At 38.7% G+C, this 18,342-nt stretch overlaps 5 protein-coding genes and 1 long non-coding RNA gene across 8 annotated transcripts; 5 read left to right on the top strand and 1 right to left on the bottom strand.

The window, feature by feature from the left end:
- Positions 1-931: 931 nt before the first annotated feature.
- LOC100114544 (proteasome subunit alpha type-4) lies at positions 932-2,429 on the top strand. The gene is made up of 3 exons (XM_032599015.1): positions 932-1,119; positions 1,467-2,094; positions 2,167-2,429. The coding sequence occupies exons 1-3, from the start codon at positions 1,117-1,119 to the stop codon at positions 2,307-2,309; spliced, it is 774 nt and encodes a 257-aa protein (XP_032454906.1). The 5' UTR covers positions 932-1,116; the 3' UTR covers positions 2,310-2,429.
- A 98-nt stretch (positions 2,430-2,527) lies between these two features.
- On the top strand, positions 2,528-4,648 carry SP19 (serine protease 19). 3 transcript variants are annotated; one of them, XM_031928412.2, is made up of 5 exons: positions 2,528-2,775; positions 2,938-3,193; positions 3,282-3,472; positions 3,571-3,669; positions 3,764-4,648. In XM_031928412.2, exons 1-5 carry the CDS (start codon positions 2,706-2,708, stop codon positions 4,084-4,086), a joined length of 939 nt encoding a protein of 312 aa, XP_031784272.1. In that variant the 5' UTR covers positions 2,528-2,705; the 3' UTR covers positions 4,087-4,648.
- Positions 4,649-5,720: 1,072 nt separating this feature from the next.
- LOC116417270 (CLIP domain-containing serine protease 2-like) lies at positions 5,721-8,053 on the top strand. The gene is made up of 3 exons (XM_031929709.1): positions 5,721-5,995; positions 6,279-6,704; positions 7,209-8,053. The coding sequence occupies exons 1-3, from the start codon at positions 5,929-5,931 to the stop codon at positions 7,910-7,912; spliced, it is 1,197 nt and encodes a 398-aa protein (XP_031785569.1). The 5' UTR covers positions 5,721-5,928; the 3' UTR covers positions 7,913-8,053.
- A 389-nt stretch (positions 8,054-8,442) lies between these two features.
- LOC100115421 (serine protease easter) lies at positions 8,443-11,259 on the top strand. Its single transcript, XM_031929903.2, has 4 exons — positions 8,443-8,868; positions 8,955-9,683; positions 10,245-10,599; positions 10,681-11,259. Exons 1-4 carry the CDS (start codon positions 8,808-8,810, stop codon positions 11,042-11,044), a joined length of 1,509 nt encoding a protein of 502 aa, XP_031785763.1. The 5' UTR covers positions 8,443-8,807; the 3' UTR covers positions 11,045-11,259.
- Positions 11,260-12,361: 1,102 nt separating this feature from the next.
- On the top strand, positions 12,362-14,878 carry SP16 (serine protease 16). Its single transcript, NM_001161605.1, has 3 exons — positions 12,362-12,588; positions 12,788-13,162; positions 13,887-14,878. Exons 1-3 carry the CDS (start codon positions 12,522-12,524, stop codon positions 14,597-14,599), a joined length of 1,155 nt encoding a protein of 384 aa, NP_001155077.1. The 5' UTR covers positions 12,362-12,521; the 3' UTR covers positions 14,600-14,878.
- Positions 14,653-18,286, bottom strand: LOC116417291. Its single transcript, XR_004227591.2, has 2 exons — positions 18,099-18,286; positions 14,653-17,973 (listed from the first exon to the last, which is right to left on the bottom strand). It is a non-coding gene; the product is annotated as an uncharacterized LOC116417291 (long non-coding RNA).
- Positions 18,287-18,342: the final 56 nt, after the last annotated feature.

Raw genomic sequence — 18,342 nt, 5'->3', positions numbered from 1 at the left:
ATCCCGCGCATGAAAAGTCGAACGCTAGAAATTTGCTAACGGGTATATTTGGAGGCTGGAGCATCGACTCTCTCTTCATCAAGTAATTATAAAATCTTGAGATCCATCGTATACCTATGAACGTAATAAATTCCTTATATGATCGTTGCATTTACTTTTATTATCTAAATTAATCTTTAAAAAATAGATTTGTGACTTTATTTTGATAAGTGTTTGTGCATTGATTTCCACAACTATATATAACAACTAAGAAATGATCAGTGAATTTTATTTAACGAAAATTAAAAAATATATCAATCAAGACTACAGTCATCAGGCTATCATAAGTATTTTAAAAAAGAAATATAATGTCACAATTTCTCTACGGACACTTTCCAGAATTGTATAGAAGTAACAATTTAATAACAAATAAAAAATTTCTCTCGTTTGACTTTTCAATTTTCATGCGCGGGATGCGCTGATGCGCAGAAAGGGCAAGGCCTTTCCCTTTCCGTAACAGAAGATCGCGTATCAGCCTATTTCGTATAAGTGCAGGCGTATAGGCGCTTCCGTAGGAAGACTATATATATATATATATATATAGAGTAGTCTCTGCCGTTTTATTGGTCTATCATTGGTATATATAGTCAATGGTTCGTCTCTCCTCTACCACCACCAAAAATTTCTGTGATTATAGCTATATTATAATTATAAGACTACAGTATAATTTTTTAGTAAGAAATTTTCTGATTAATTGCTAAGATACCTATAAATAGCAAAATGTATTATCAACATTTTTCGTATATTATTACGATTAATATAGAAAATAACAAGTAACGTTGGAAATTTTTATTTTAATAATAGGTATATGTTTTAATTTAAAAACATTGAAAAGAAATTAAAACATGCCATATAAATTTAGTCAATTTTTTTTTTCAAATTTGATATACAGCCCCCGCCGACTGGTCCGCATAATCTCAGCTCGCTGATGGGTCGGTATTGTCGCCACTCTCCAGTCGGTACAACCAACTACAAACCCGCTTTTCACTTGGTTTGTAGACAAAGATTGCACAGAGTATTCGCCGGAGTTGTGGAAAGTGAATTTATAGAAGTTTCGCATCTTGTTTTTTATACAAAATGGTAAGATGAATCTTTATTTTACGTTATGAATTCAACTTCATTGTTTGTTAAGTTATTGATAGGTTCATTATATTACTCAAAGTAAATCATTATAGGTTATGTGAGAAATGCATTGTCATCTAGTATTTTATTCATCTTTTATATTTTAAAATAGATTTGCTATGTGTATAAAAATTACTTAATCTTAAATATGCACGATTACTCGATTGCATAAATACAAAACTTGAAAGAATGCTTTTTATCAATAGATTCATATTTTCCACTGCACTCAGAGCTGGATTGTACTATTATAATATTACAATGTATGTAAATGAAATAACTTATATCCTTTAATATTTTTATCACAGGCTCGCAGATATGATACTCGCACAACAATATTTTCTCCAGAAGGTCGTTTGTACCAGGTGGAGTATGCCATGGAGGCTATAAGTCATGCTGGAACTTGCCTCGGTATTTTGGCCAACGATGGTATCCTGTTGGCAGCTGAAAAAAGGAATACAAACAAACTTCTTGATGAAGTATTCTTCTCTGAGAAAATCTATAAGCTCAATGAAGATGTAGTATGTTCTGTAGCTGGTATAACATCAGATGCAAATGTTTTGACAAATGAGTTACGTCTCATTGGTCAACGATACCTTCTTCAGTATGGAGAAACAATTCCTTGTGAACAGTTGGTTTCATGGCTCTGTGATGTTAAGCAAGCTTATACACAATATGGTGGTAAAAGGCCTTTCGGTGTATCAATTTTGTACATGGGTTGGGATCGTCACTACGGTTATCAGCTCTACCAGTCTGACCCTAGTGGTAATTATGGTGGATGGAAAGCCACTTGCATTGGCAACAACTCTGCAGCTGCCGTTTCTTCATTGAAACAAGAATATAAAGAAGGAGAAATGACGCTGAAAGATGCTATGGCACTTGCAATTAAAGTTATGTCTAAGACATTGGATATGAATAAGCTCTCAGCAGACAAAGGTAAATAAAACAAATTTCTAATAGACAGTACAGGAAAATGAAACTAGCCTACATGAACAATTTTATTTGCAGTGGAAATGGCAACATTGACGCGTGCTGACGGAAAGACGAAAACGAGAATCCTGCCAGCAAATGAAGTGGAAGCATTAATTGCAGAACATGAAAGATTAGAGGCAGTGGCGGAAGCTGCGAAGAAGGAAAAGCAAAAGCTTTAGGTTGTTTAATTTGGCTATTTAAATTTAAAGAAGGCGATTATCCTAAAAATTTGATCAATGGAGCGTATTTCACTTTTTTATTGTATGTAAATGAAAAATATAATATTTGAACAATTCAGATTTTCGTGTAGTCTTTTCATTATAGCTAGTTGATGTGAAAAGAAAAATTTTCACTGAGAGAGTGTATTTGCAATCTTTATAGACGTCGCGCTGTAAATAAGTAATAGCCGTAACGATTGTAAGCAACAGTAACTCAGATAAGCTGGCAGTCAAACTCCAGCTCAGACGCAAAGTGGAGGTCAGTGGTGATTGATTTTTCTACGTCTTCAAGCTCAATCCTTTTGTAAAAGTTTAATTAAACCAATTTTCATCAATATTTGCTAAGTTTGTATAAAAATGAATCGATTATTGGCTTGGATTCTCTTTGTTCAACCCCAGTTAAATTTTGGTCAACCTAACTCAAAAGGTGGAAATTTGTGTAAACATATTTGTTAATTTTCTGGTATTACGTTTAAGAAACGTAATATCGTAAACTCAAGTACCTTCAAAATTTACGTAGACTGAATGAATGCAAGAAAAAAAGTTTCTAAATAATTACACTTTAATATATTATTTTTGTTTATTGAAGAAAGTTTAAACACTGTAACGTCACATCCAAATTGGAAACTTTTGAATTTTGATCAATGCGGATTATCGTATGCCGATCGTATCATTGGCGGTAAAAATGCGTCCATGGGATCCTACCCGTGGATCGCTAGGATTGGATATGTAAAAAAGGATGTACCGGAAGATGAAAGGGAAGTTACGTTTCGCTGCGGTGGTTCAGTCATCAGTGAATACTACATCATAACTGCTGCCCACTGCGTTACGCATTTATCTAACAAGTAAACAACTTATTTTTTACATTCGGAACGGTATTGAAAATTTTCAATAACAGTTAATAATTTGCAAAACTTATGAATTAATATCTAGCACGCTTGTTTCGAAGATTCGGCTAGGCGAGCACAATACGGATACAAATCCCGATTGTGAGAACTCGTTTTGCAACGATCCTTACGAGGAATTCGAACCAGCCAAAATAATGTTTCACGAAAAATACGATACGCCTAAACTACGCAATGACATAGCGCTCATAAGATTAAATAGAAAGATCAAATTTACCGGTGAGTATGAACGCCGTAAGGGAATCCTACCTGATAGTGGAGTTTTTAAAATTTATTTTTATAAGTGGATGAAAACTAATGCACGGATATATTTTTAGAATTCGTAAAGCCAATTTGTATGATGAAGGAAAAACTTTTGAAAAAAAATTTTATTGGACAAACCGCTGAGGTGGCTGGTTGGGGCATTTACGATATAAGTATGTATAATATTGTTCGTTAATTTTAATAATGTATGTATGTCTTATTGTTACGAAATCTGATATTTCTCTATATGTATTATAAAATTGATAGACGAACCTCAGATGAGTACGATGCTACAGACGGTGAAGTTGCCGGTAGTTGAGAACGCTCGTTGCGAAAGTGGCTACCGACGGGTTTCAGCCGTGAGCTCGCAGCAGATGTGCGTTGGTGGCAAGGTCGGCCAGGACTCCTGTGGTGGCGACTCGGGTGGACCCCTCATGAAGGTCGATGTGGATAGCGACATCGGACCGCGCTACTACATCATCGGCCTTGTCTCCTTTGGTGCTAAGCTCTGCGGGGAGACCAATCTGCCGGGCGTCTACACCAAGATATCCGAGTACCTGCTCTGGATCCTCGATCATCTCGAACCTTGAGACTATCGAGCGCCGTGTCACTTATGTATTTGCACCTTTCAGGCATTTCTGCTTTATACGCATCCAGCAATATATTATCACCTTATTTGATTTATTTTTTGAATTCTTATATTCTCGCATCACTAACCCCCCACGCGCCTTTTATTTCCCTTACATCTTATTGGTATCCGTTGATGCCTTCGCCCTATTTATTCTTCGGCTTAATTCTGTTTGGGCATGCGTATCGCGCTTCTCCTTTCTTTCTCTACTCGCTTTATTAATTAATACAAGGATCCTCGAGGATGAGTAGCAAGAACCTTTCTCATAATGCCTGCATGAGTGTTAGATCGATCGCGGTCCATGATCCGGTGCTGGAGAACGTGTTTCTGATGTTTTGTTTAGTTTTTTCTGTGACCGTAGATTCAGAAATAAGAGTAGATACTGATAACATTGATGTATCGGCAAGATTGAAATTAAAGAGAAAAAATAATTGAATACTTAGAATTTATTATGTGGTGTGCTAAATTGCAATATTAATGTAATATTTTTCCAAATGGTAATGATAATAAATTGAATACAAATCAAAATAATACTGTAATATTAATTTTGATAGTACGTTAATTAAATCTTTAATAACATATTTCTCGAACTTCGGGGATAATTCCTCTGTTTCAACTGTCTGTAAATATTGATCTATTCAAATCATTTTGAATTTTATTTTACGATTCTGTTCGAATTGAAAAGTTCTCCAAACGTATTTCTTTCATTTCCTTTTGTTTGAAAAAATGTGTGTGAATTTGAGACGAAAAATTATTCATATACTAGATCACATTACATTAAGTGTATTCTAATAATCCAAACTTCATATAGTAAGGCTGTATTTATAATGACCTTTATTAATTCATAATTCTCGATTAACATTGTGTACTCTACAAATTACGCAATTCGTTGGACACGATTAAACAAAGACTTTAAAAAGTCAGTATGTTTACAGCAGCTGCTGCATTTTGCATGAATGATTGTTTAAAACATTTTTTTTTTTTTTTTTGATTGAGCTATGTAAAAGGCAGAGGAAAACTTTAGAAGATATAATATATACGACGTGTATTATAGATGATGACAGGCCTGTAGATTTAATTTTTTCGGTATAATCAAGGTCACAACAAACGTTATCTATCACCTAATACAATTAGTAAGACGTTTAGCCATACATCGTAGCGATGATCTATGTAGCAGACAAAACGTCGTCAACGCTAGCTGTATAAGCTTAGTAGTTAGAAATCGTTTGTCAGCAAATGCGGAATCCTTCAGAGAAAGCATCACAGCGCAGGGGGTCATCCATGCGCAGGAAGAGCACTATCGTAAAGGGTTATTTTCGTCAAGCACGAGAGAAATCTGATCGGTTTTCCGCGGCGCGCCCATAGACATAAGAGAGATAGACTGCGTGTGTAGGTTAGCATAAGTGGCACCCTGTTAGAGAAAGACAGACTCTCTTATGTCAATGTGTAAGACAAAGACACCATACCTTCTATCAATGCTTGGTATATGGAAAGAAGGTATGTTGTCTTTCTCTAATAGGGTGCCACTTTTGCAAACCTACACACGCAGTCTATCTCTCTTATGTCTATGGGCGCACCCGCGTCGGGGCGGGAAATAACTTTAAAGTCGTGACGAGCGTCGCGGAGGAATAAACAGAGCTGCTTCGTTTGCAAACTTCGACGGCAAATAGGCGCGTTTTTCGATCTGCCACCACCACCTTTTGCAGCTGGCAGTCTGGCTTCGTATCTTCGACACGACGGATTGCCAATGTCTTCTGAAAAAAGCTCGATCTGATTAATGACGAGTCACATATGAGCTGAAACAATGACGCTTAACGCACGGAATGCCTTATTGCTCCTCGCGAGCATTTGCGGAGATATTCATTTTGCCGGTAAGTTTACTAAACATATGATTGTTTGTAAAAGTATAATTGTGATGTAATAGTTTCCTGTGAATTGATAATATGCACGTTAGCAAATCGGACAAATAAATTAAGAAACCACCTTATTGGATTACAAGTTAGATTTATTAGAAAAATATAGATATATTGTCGTTACTACACATGGAAATAACACAAAAAATTCACTTTCCTGGATACTATTACTTTTTTTTAATTTAAAACAAAATTGCAAAAAGCAAACTTTTATGAACTATAAACAATTTGTGTACTTTAGCTTGCGACGGTGACTTCGTAATAGATAATCGTAACGAGGGAAGCTGCACAACGCCTGATGAGCAGCAGGGTCACTGTCTAATGATTGAAGATTGCCAGTACGTCTTTAACATCGTCAAGAATAAGGGCATAAGACACCCCGACGCATTGAAATTCCTCCTTCAGAGTACCTGTGGTTTTGAGGGCGCAAATCCAAAGGTTTGCTGTCCTAAAGACGACGCCGACGACAGGCATAGTTTCAATGAAGAAAATGACAAGCGACATGAGTCGAGCAAAGAAAAGAGTGACGATCCAAACGAGTCATTCCAGAATCCGCTGCAGTTGCTGCCGAGCAAGTGCGGCGAGGACTATGCTAACAGGATAATTGGGGGGGAGTTAACTGAACTGGATGAGTTTCCTTGGATGGCCGTCTTGGAATACGCTCATGGTAAGGGAATATATTGCGTTTCGAATCTTCGTCATTGCTTCGGATGCCAATAATATAAAACAATCGTTAATCTTTTTTTACCACATGTGCCCATAAAAATGATGTATTTGGCAGATACTATACTTATCCGAAAATTTGCTTGAATTTGGCATACACTCAATTAACAGCTGCGAGCATCTGATGTTTTTTAACTGCATTGATGAAAAAAAAAACACATTGTCGACTGTTAAAAAAATCGTCAAACTATGCATAATGATCGCTATTTGCATATCTTTGTCAAATGTAGATCAACAGATGAATTGTACGAAAGTATTTCAAAGTGAAATAATTTATCGGCAAGTTATGCAATCATTAGCACTAGAACAAGTTTTCCTTGTAACACGCATTGTTGCGATATCTTTAATATAGTTTTTCTCGCGATGCTATTATTAAAATGATTTCTTCATTTTATAACATTGATAAAATTTCGACGAAAGGAAAAATAAAAATATCCGAAATTTTCAGCAAAGGGCACGATAACTGCCTGCGGAGGAGTCCTGATCACCAAACGATACGTCCTTACTGCGGCTCACTGCATTCGCGCTATACCGTCAACTTGGCGTCTGCGTAACGTCCGACTCGGCGAGAACGACATGCGAACCGACCCCGACTGCATTGACGAAGGCAACGGCGAGCAGACCTGTGCCGATCCCGTCCTTATGATTCCTGTCGAGCGAGAGATCATTCACGAGGACTATATGAATCCCGAGCGCTTCAGGAACGACATCGCTCTACTCCGCTTGGATCGTGACGTCGAGACAACGCGATACGTCCAGCCAATCTGTCTGCCAACCAGTGGCGATGTCAGTAGGCTTTACTGGTCCGCTGGCTGGGGACAAATCGAGAAGAAGGCCAGCTCCGACATCAAGCTTAAGGTTCGCCTGCCCTACGCTGACTTCAACACTTGCAGGCACACCTACTATACCAGAAACATCATCCTCGGCGATGGTCAGATGTGCGCTGGTGGTATTGCTGGTAGAGACACTTGTAAAGGTGACTCAGGTGGACCGCTCATGAAGCAGGTCCAAGAAATAGGCAAAGCTAACAAGTGGGTTGTCGATGGAGTTGTGTCGATTGGACACTCGCCTTGCGGACTCCAGGGCTGGCCCGCAGTTTACACTAAAGTTCACGATTACTTGCCCTGGATTTTCAGCAAGCTTCGGCCTTAGGAGCTTTCAGAGGAAGACTGCTTAGAATGAAGAAAGAGTATTTGTTTTCTTTTACAGACATTAAACTATATAAATGAATTGTTTTAATAATTTAAAACTGTAAAAAATAATTAAATATATTAGTAAAATATCATACTGAAATTTAGCTATCACATTCCATATTTCAAAATCCTACTTCTAAAATTCCCAACTTATCTAAATTTAATTGTTAAAAGAAAATGTAATAAGCTACATATTATGCTAGAACAGTGAATTAAGTATGTAGAATTTATGTAATAATTAAATATCTTAGGTTACAAATATGGAAAGAAAGTTATACAAGTTAATGCATATTTAAAAAATATATGAAAGAATCATTTGTTGGTTTCGAAAAATTGTACTACATTCGTGCTATTTATAACTTACGTGAACATACAATAAATATTAATGCTCTGTTTAATGGTGATATCTCATCGGCAAGGACAGGAACTCAACGGGAATGATGATAAGTTCACAGTTTAAATACTGCGGACAAATGTTTTTTAGCATTAGTCATTATCGATAATCATCAGGATCTATTTTTGAAAAAATTCCCTCTTCCTGTTTTATATTCTGAGGCGTGTTTCGCAAAATCATACTTATACTCTGAAATTCTTTCTATCAAAATAGTCTTTACAGATTCACAGCTGCTAATTATTTTATTTTGAAAACTGCTTCGCAGAAGTCGCGAAAGTAAGAGAGTATGTCCTTTTACAATATTCAAGGCTATGAATGGGTCGTGACGTTTCTGATAAGCGTCAGCCGTACAAATAAAGCTAAATGAATTTCATCGAAAAATTTTTAAACGACACACGTTTCGCCTATAAGGAAAGTTCACAATTTGAGCAAGGTGTGTTAATTCAATGCTAGTGTGAACATGAATCTCAGCGTCGTAATCATCTTTTCGGCGCTCTTCCTTCTCAACAACGTCAATGCCGGTGAGTGCAAAATATTTATTTATAATCGGTACTACAATGATTTGAATTCGTTTTTGTTATTTCATGTAAACTATCTAATATTTCAGATGCAGGTGAAAATTGCACTGCACACGATGGTTCTGCCGGGGCTTGCATCCTTCTATCGACATGCGATGAATTGTTAGAGATGATTATGACATCGAAAAGAGCAAAGATGAATCATAAGGATGCCATTGCAATCATCCAAAAATCAACTTGTGGGTTTATACAAGTCGAGCCTTTGGTTTGTTGCCCTGGTAAAAAATTGGGTGATGATGCTTTGAACGATCCATCACCAAAGTTTGATGAAGAATATGACGCAGATAGACCCACGATTAAAACAACAAAATCACCGATCGTCACATCAAAAACTATGAAACCAGGACAGAAGCCACCGCAACACTCACAACCATTAACCACCACTAAGCTACCGATGCAAACAACTCAAGGTATACAAAGTGCACCAACTACAACTCCTCACGTTGGTTTTACAAATACACCAAATGTGGCTACATCCTCAGTCCCCGCGGGACATACAACTTTTGTAACTAGTACTAGCGTGCCGCCAACCCAGGCATCTACATCACCATCAGTTTCTGCTACAACTACTACTGCTAAACATACAAGAACGACAAGTGGTGCAACAACTACCGAATCTTATACAGATGTTATAGTTAAAGAGCAAGCTAAGCTACTACCTGAAGAATGCGGTCGTGTTTTATCTTTCAAACACTTCTTTGGAAACCGTACTGAGTTTGATGATTTTCCTTGGATAACACTTATAGCATACGATACTCGTGAGTACATTAATTTACTTTTCTTAAGACGTGCATAAAAAAGACCCGTTTCCATGCCTCTAAAGTGAATGGCAAGCTGCTCATTTCGAGCGTGCGGGAGGGAATCATTCCCTCCCGCTACTCATAAACACTCAAAAATAATCAAATTTTTGAAAATTTTTGAAAATTTTTGTAAAATATTGATATTTTTTGAAAGAGAGTGGTTTACGACTCAAAATGCGCAACTTACCATTCACTCTATATGCATGAAAACGGGTCTTTACAGGGACTTGTCAAAAACAGTACAGTGTGCAACAAGGGGGGGGGGGGTAATTTCTACCTCGGGTGAAATTCCCTCCCCCCCCCCAAGTTGCACAATAAACTATTTTTACAAAGCAAAAACTTTTTAAAATTGTTACTTTTATCAGACAATAATATTTCATATCAATATAATGCACGCAAAGTATACATTTAATACACGACGAAGTTTAATATGTACTTTATATGCTCTTGTTGATGTTGAATGACGATACGTTAAAAAAAAAAACTAAATCTTTCGTAACCATAATCTTTTATTAATAGCGGATGGCAAATTATACGCTTGTGGTGGATCTCTCATAAGCAACCGCTACGTCCTGACGGCCGCGCACTGCGTCAACGACCTCAACCCCACGTGGAAGATGAGCGGTGTGCGTTTCGGCGAATATGACACTTCATCAAAAATCGACTGTCTGCCCGATGGCCCTGATAATTCGACCTTCTGTGCCAACAAGCCTATCGACATCGCGATAGAGAAGAAAATCGTCTATCCAGGATTTATGCCTTTGGACCGCAGTCGGCTGCACGATATTGCTTTGCTGAGACTTGTCGAGGAAATTCAATTCACGGATTTCGTTAAACCGATTTGTCTGCCTTTTAAAAATCCGGATCCTCAAAGGTATTGATGACCAGTGATGAATGAACTTGAATACTCTCTTTGAATAAGGATAATGTTATACATTCTTTTTTTATCATCAAGGTATTACACTTCTGGTTGGAGTAAAAATCTTCTGGCTGAAGGAACAAACCTCAAGTACATGTCTTATTTGACATTGGCTAACCCGACTAAGTGTGCGAACCAATACAAATCCGAAGGTATTAATCTTTCGGAGTATCAAGTATGTGCCGGCATACAGCCAACGGAGAAGGCATGCATTGGCGATCTGGGTGGACCGATGATGGGCATCGAAGAGCGTCCAAACCAACAGAAAAGAGTTACAGCCTTTGGCGTTCTTTCTCTTACCCATCCGCCTCAAGATAGTTGTCAAAATGATGGTTGGCCTGGCATTTACACGAAGGTCGGCGAATACGTACCGTGGATCATCAGCCAGCTTAGACCATAAGATAAAGCTGGGATTAGAAAAGTTGAGGATGAATAAATAAATATGGATTGCATTTTATATATACCCACGTATAATTTTTTGTTGTATTTTCAAAGCTTTTTGCTGTGCTAATTTTTACAGTAACGCTCAATTTTACAACCTGATATATATTGTAATGTAACGAAGTAGTGTGTGTTGAACGCTCTTTATATAATAAATAAATCTGAATTATTCAATTGATTCGTAATATAAACGTTCTCATGCAAGCTAACAAAATTCAAGTGTCTGTCGAGAATATCTTTCTTTTAGAACTTAAACTGCGATTCCTGAGTAAATGTTAGTCATACAAGCTAGTATGAATAGCAACAGCTTAGTTAATAGTTGCATTAAAGTAAATTTTATTCGACTTTCCTTACGTAAGTGAAAACAACCAGCAAAAAGTAGTCTTGTGCTCGCAGGTGTGCACACAAAGGAACGGATAAAAAAACGCGCGTGTTCTTTTTACAAAGACAATAATAATTTAAATTTATTCAGGTGGGCTAAATCCTTTGCGTTTCTACAAACTGATGAAAAATCCACAATAACACTTAAATAACACATATCATTCCCGATTTGATGTACTGTTTTGGACTTATCAAATTTGAAAATCTGATAGCCACACTGCCACAGTTATATTTGTCACAATCAAATCATTGTTTTAATTACCATAATTACGACTTAACGAAGCTTTGTTTTAGTTTCGATAGAATAATGAAACAAATCAAACCTTATACCTATGTATATTTAAACATACAAAGTCTAATCCTAAATTGCTGAAAGTACCGTGCAGTAAGAATATAATTTCAATTTTAATTCCAAAATAGCGTGAGATGTGCTGATGAGTTCCCAACTTCCTTGAGACTTCTGCAGCGACGACCTGATGGCCATTTCAGAAAGAGACAGCCACATGTTCGGGAATCCACCTTCGCAGGGTTTTCTCAAATTAAGTTCAGTGACAATAAACATTCAATGCGATCCCTTGATTGGAACGAACAGCCGAGAGAGAGAGAGAGGGGAGAAAGAGAGAGAGAGAGAGAGTCCACTGACCGTGCGGCAGATCGCGAAAGCCGGCTATAAGAAATACGGAAAGTCTGCGTTCACACACATTCACGTTCGAACAGTTCGTGTAAAGCGCGAGCCGTGGCAAACAAACACATACAGATATAATTATCGGAAGAGACTTATTGAAGCGTTGTCGTCGTGCGGGCGCGAAGTTAGCGGTGGTGGGAGAGTAGTTTACCCTGGATCATCAGCTCTACTACACTACAGTTGCCGCTCGAATCTTCGGCCAGCCGGACTCTCGCTTTCTGTCCCGGCGCGCAGCTCGTCTGTCTCATATTGACTTTGCATACGCCAGACCATACGCCATATCGTGACGCGTGTGCGCTCGAGCTCCAGCAACTCTCCGGACGGTGACACATCGACATCACCGACTGAATCGTCCAAGCCGAAATCGACCATGGGTTACAAGATTGGAGGGGCCCTGCTTGTCCTCGGACTCGCTGTACTCGGCATCGCTCGTGCTCGTAAGTACATATTATAATAATTTTTCTTTTCTTTCTTTGCTGATGAGCTTTAATAGAAATTTTTTGGGTAATCGGCTCCTCTCATAATCTTCTTGAATGACGTGCTGCTAATTGTTGTGCTGGAAACGTCAAAACTGATAGTTCTTACGATTGAATGCAGCTCTCTTTTTTTAATTGTATACGTTTCTGAATTTTTCAGAGAACAACGGTCCGTGCCGCAATCCGAACAACGAGATCGGCGAGTGCATCAATCTTAAGCAGTGTCCGCCTTTGATTGCTATTCTCACAGCGCAGCCACGTGATCCTGCTGGAATCCAGTTCTTGCAGAGGAGTCAGTGCGGCTTCGAAGGCCGCGACCCAATGGTCTGCTGCGTCCAGGGCAGTGCTACCCGCACCACCCCTGGTGGCAACAATGGTGCTTTCACCAGCCCCGTGACCGAACGTACCCCTCAAGTGCCCAGTAGCAACTTGCTGCCCACGGACTGTGGTCGCGACTTGTCAAATCGTATCGTCGGAGGCAATGCAACCGAGCTCGATGAGTTTCCCTGGATGGCGCTTCTCGAGTACCGCAAGCGTAAGTGGAGATATGAAAAATTTGTCCAATATATGATGCTGCTCATAACGACGGGGGAATGCCCGGTATCAAGAGCTTTATTTATTCGAGGACACCGCGCAAGTACGCCAGTCGCGTATAATTTAATCAGAACGTGAAGCACTTGTATCGCGTTTGTTTACTTCTGACGATTCTACTTGTTCGCGAGATGAGCGATATATATATATATATATATATACACACACACACACACACACACACTTGAAAGGGACGCGCTGCATGCAGTTTTACATATTTAATTATCTGATCGAGCTTATCTCTGGTGATGAGCTAATTCCAGAAAAAGAAGAAGTAGGAGGAAGAACGCAATCAAGAGCGAGCAAGCTTGTGTATATACTTATACAGCCGAAACAACGATTTCTGCGTTTCGTCGCCTACAGATTAGAATTTGAATAAGAGATCACGCGGTAGTTTTTATAAACTGAATGATACTAAGATTTTACTCGTTGCTGTAACGTTTGTTTTCGACTAGTCGACTTCTTACCACAGCCTTCCATAATAAAGTAGAGGATTTTTTTGCCTTTTCTGTATTTTCCACGAAGGTGATCATTCGTTTGATTTTTATTGTTTCGCTGCGCACGTTTTTTCATACGGGCATTATTTCAATACTTGAAAAAATATAAGAATTTTTTAAATTCACCATATCTTGTATTTATGCTAAAAACCCCACTTTTGTCTATTTCAGCGAGCGGTAAGACTACAGCCTGTGGTGGAGCCTTGATCAGTAAGCGCTACATTCTTACGGCTGCTCACTGTCTCAAGGGTCGCTCGCTGCCGAGTACCTGGACCCTGCAATCCGTTCGTCTGGGCGAGTACAACACTGCGACTAATCCTGACTGCATCCCCGACGGCAGCGATGGCTTCGTCTGCGCCGACGAGCCCATAAACGTCGGCATCGACGAGCAGATTGTCCACGAGGACTACGCTCCGTACTCCAACGATCAACGCTACGATATAGCCTTACTGCGTCTGTCGCGCGACGTAGCCTTCACCAACTACATCAAGCCGATCTGTCTGCCCACGAGCTCGGATATCGGGCAGAAGCTTACCGTTGCCGGCTGGGGCAAGACCGAGACTCGCTCCGAGTCTGATGTCAAGCTCAAGGTCAACGTGCCTCTGGTAGACAAGCAGGCCTGCGGTAGCCGGTACAGTAACGCAGGCGTAAGCCTCGGTGAGGGACAAATCTGCGCGGGTGGCGTGAAGGGCAGAGACTCGTGCCGAGGTGACTCTGGCGGACCCCTCATGCAGCAGGACAGACTGCCAGACGGCACTCTCAGGTGGAGCGAAGCCGGAGTTGTCTCCTTCGGTCCGTCACCCTGTGGTATGGAAGGCTGGCCTGGCGTTTACACCAAGGTCTACGATTACATGCCCTGGATTATAAGCAAACTCAGGCCTTAATTTGTTTCTATGACTGTGTGTTATTGGTTTCTTGTTTATTATGATTTTGTTTGTTTTTTGCGAGTTGATCTGTTGTATTTTTTTTGTGAAGATTACAATTGAGTGCCAAAACTGACGCATACGAAATTTTCGAAGAAGGACAAAGAAAATGATTTTATTTCTTTCTAGGCTACTAAACGTTTTAATCTGAAAAATTATAATGTAACATATCTAACTGTGTTGGGAGATATGAAGAAAAAAAAATGAAAAATATGATGATAATAAATTTTATGATTCTTCAAAAACTATTTTCAAATTGCCGCATACTCCCCAGACTATAAAGGGAAAATGTATAAAACCTTTGATACTAATATTACGCGTGAGGGAGACAGCTAACTATTGTGATAAGAACCTTATCAGAAGGTGAGTAATTGTTTGTCCAAAGAAGAAATGAAAATAAAAATCTCACTCCCGTAAAATAGAACGATTTTACAATTGTGAAACAAATGGATATCGCTTCAAGGCCACAAATTTAAAATCGATAATTTACAAAGTCAACGTAGTGATAATGTAAATCTAGAAGCATGTGCGCTAATATGTAACTATTATACTAAGGAGTTTGATGGGAAAGTCCCAAGAGCTATAATGATCATTTCTAGGTGGTCACTTGCCGTAAGTTTTTTCATCAAATAACGTACAATTAAATCCATAAAGATATTAAAATAGTATTAATATTAATACGTTATTTTATGTTACACTGTACATCGAGTAATAAAAATGATAAAATAATAATTGGTCGAAATAACAAGTAGTCTCTGTGCGAAAATTTACAGATTAGCTCAATTCAAGTAGCCATCTCAGAAATGCATGTTATACAGATTAGCTTAATGGTGTATTTTTTTCGACTTTCATCTCGTAATAGTATTGACATGCAATAGAAACAGTACGGCGTATTTCGATGTCACCTTCTTTTACTTCGTTGTCTTTTAATGTTGAAAAAGAGAATTTCATACTCTACTCGAAAATAAGATTCACCTAGGAGAATTCAATTTGCACCTTCTCTAATATCTTGATGATGAGATGTACTGTATATAGGTAAATCATGCGAAAGAAATGACAGCAATGCAAAACAAAATCAAAATTGCACAAAGAAAACAGAAATGAATATAATTTGTTTGTCGGGAATGCAAAATTGAAGCAGTGTATTTTCGAGTTTTTGACATTAAATAAACGTGTTCAGGCTTCGTAAAGTGCATCGTTCAATCGATGAAAAAAAGTTCAATGATAAAAATATTTTGACGAAAATTCTTGTTTTCAGACACATGGCCTTTGAATTTCTCAACGATTATTTAAAATACAGTGCAATTTTATATATTTGAGAACATTATATAATATTTAACAAAATTTGTTTGCGACTTCATCTCGTTTATTGGATCAAATCGGTTTAATAATTGCTGCTAGATAACTGATTTGAATGATATGAATGCGTACATTAAAAAAATAGAGAATTGTTTATCGTTGAAATTTGACGTATAAGTACACGCAACACGAAAGAACGAAGAAATCCTTATCAGTCTCGTTTGCGGTCAAGTGGTAGAAAGGTTAACGATGACGCGTAGGCCAAACAAGATAATAAAATAACTCGAGTTCGATTTTCATAAATTTTACACGTGTCGGATTTAACTTGATTTTCTCGTGCTTGGGTTATCTTTTCGTAAAATCGTTAATTCAGATTTAGAATTGATACCCAAATTTCATTTACGCGGTAACGAAACTCAATCACCAACCAATGTATTGATGCCAGAAATGTTATTTTCGGAGTACTTATATTTTTCTTCGCATTTTTTATGCAACAGCTTAGAGCCGGTTAAAATAAACTGGGCTTTCCAGTGATTGCATATTAAAATAGTCTTTCTAGTGGAGTACAGCACGCGCTAATAAATATTTAAAATAGCTTTCAAATGCACTCTAGCTAGGTTCCGTCGACTAAAGTGTACGGATGCGGCGAAAATAAGAGCATCATCATTCCTTTGCATAAGTGTCTAATAAGCTTTAGCTTCCGACCCGAAGAAGAAAATGCTACCTGAATGGTTAACAGATCTTATGAGTAATCGAAATTGCCCAGGATCGCGAACGGGGGAATACCTAACATGATATATTATGCATAATCATTTGTCGGGATCATATCGCTCGCCACAATGTTTGTTTGTTTTTGGGTGCGCATTAAGAAGGCAATTTGCAAACTTAAAAATATTCAAAGACTAATTAAACTTGAACAATGAAAAACGCCGATGCTCCGTTGCGTCAGCAGCTCGTAAGATACATCCGCGTTGTAAGTGGGTTTAACGGACTCGTGCACACAGACACACTGAACAAGTCTGCAAGAGGGGAATCCCACTCGGTAATGATAGAGAAAACGACTGGTTTCTTCAAGGCAACAGCTCGCGCATACGGGACGGATTTTTCCGAAGCGCGCCTGACGCTTGGATATTTAGTCGTCTATTCACGTTCCAATCGGCTGATGATTTTGCGCGCGCGCGCCCGCTGATCAAACTTCGCCTCAAAAATATTGAACAAATAGAAAACACCCTTCGAAATGCCCGCCTTGTCGCGAAGGCTCGTATACACGCGGCAGCGCGTATGTGTGTGGAAGTTTGTTCACCTGTGAAAATTAACGTGTAACGCAATTGTTGGCTTTGCCAACACGTGCTTCTCGAATTCGCCAAAGTTTCTCCGAGTTCCTTGTTCTGTCTATTGTTCTACTAGACAGAGCAAATACGAAACAAAATAAATTATTAACGTGGCTTGTTCGTGCGCAGACATTTCGAAAGCCAGGTGAAAAAATTGTGAAATTAGTTACGCATTTTACATGTTTACAAAGAAAAAATATGGTTTTCCTTAAAACGTTCATATAAAATAATTGATGGATTACGATTCCACATGAACAGCTATGTACTGTTTGGCACTAATTAGTGAAAAATTATTCTTTTTTAAAGCCTGATCGTATGAGACATCTTTCTAAGACTTCCTCTGTCAAAGTATTAAGTACTTTGAGCATAAACTAATGTTCTAAACTTGACCTTAAGATGACTAATGATTCTAAGAAAAATCCACTGTTCAAGCACTGTGAAATCCAAGTGTGTTTCGTATATGAACAAATCTTGGCTTAACAAACGAAAATAGAAAAAGATTGAATTAAATTTCTCTACAACACGGACGCACTGAATAATTCATGACCTCCTGGCTGGTTTGTCAGTCGCTCTCGCTCGCGGGCGCGGATATCCAAAAAGCCATCAGCTGTTAAAACAGTGATTCGGCATTGATTCCGTTCGATCACTCCTCGGCCAGCTGCTTCGACAGTACACGCCAGTGGAAATTTTCCTGTTTTCAGCAGTCTGTCGAAAAAGGAAAAATAAGAACGAAAAAACAAGAGCTGACCGCCTTGCAAAGCTGCATCCGAGCAGTCAAACGAATGCTTCTTTTTACGCGGCTCGATGCGCGAGCGCAGAATAATACATACAATGCAGACGTACTCTGTAGCCAAGTCCTACCCCGATTCTCTCACTCGATTCCGCGGCTGTTTTCCTGAAGCTTTATCAAGGCTAGATGGCAGCATAAAGAGACTGGTCAGCGACGGAGAGGTCTCTACAGCCATTGCCTCGCGATGCGTTCACTCGCTCGGACATCGACGAAGAAAGGCGCGTGCATCTACGAAGAAAGGAAGAAATCCTCAAGAAAGAAGGGGGGGGGGGCGCATACACAAA

This window comes from Nasonia vitripennis, chromosome 4, assembly GCF_009193385.2.
Source record: "Nasonia vitripennis strain AsymCx chromosome 4, Nvit_psr_1.1, whole genome shotgun sequence".
NCBI lineage: Eukaryota > Metazoa > Arthropoda > Insecta > Hymenoptera > Pteromalidae > Nasonia > Nasonia vitripennis.
The sequence above is the reverse complement of the archived record's forward strand: the minus strand, read 5'-3'. Positions and strand labels throughout refer to the sequence as shown.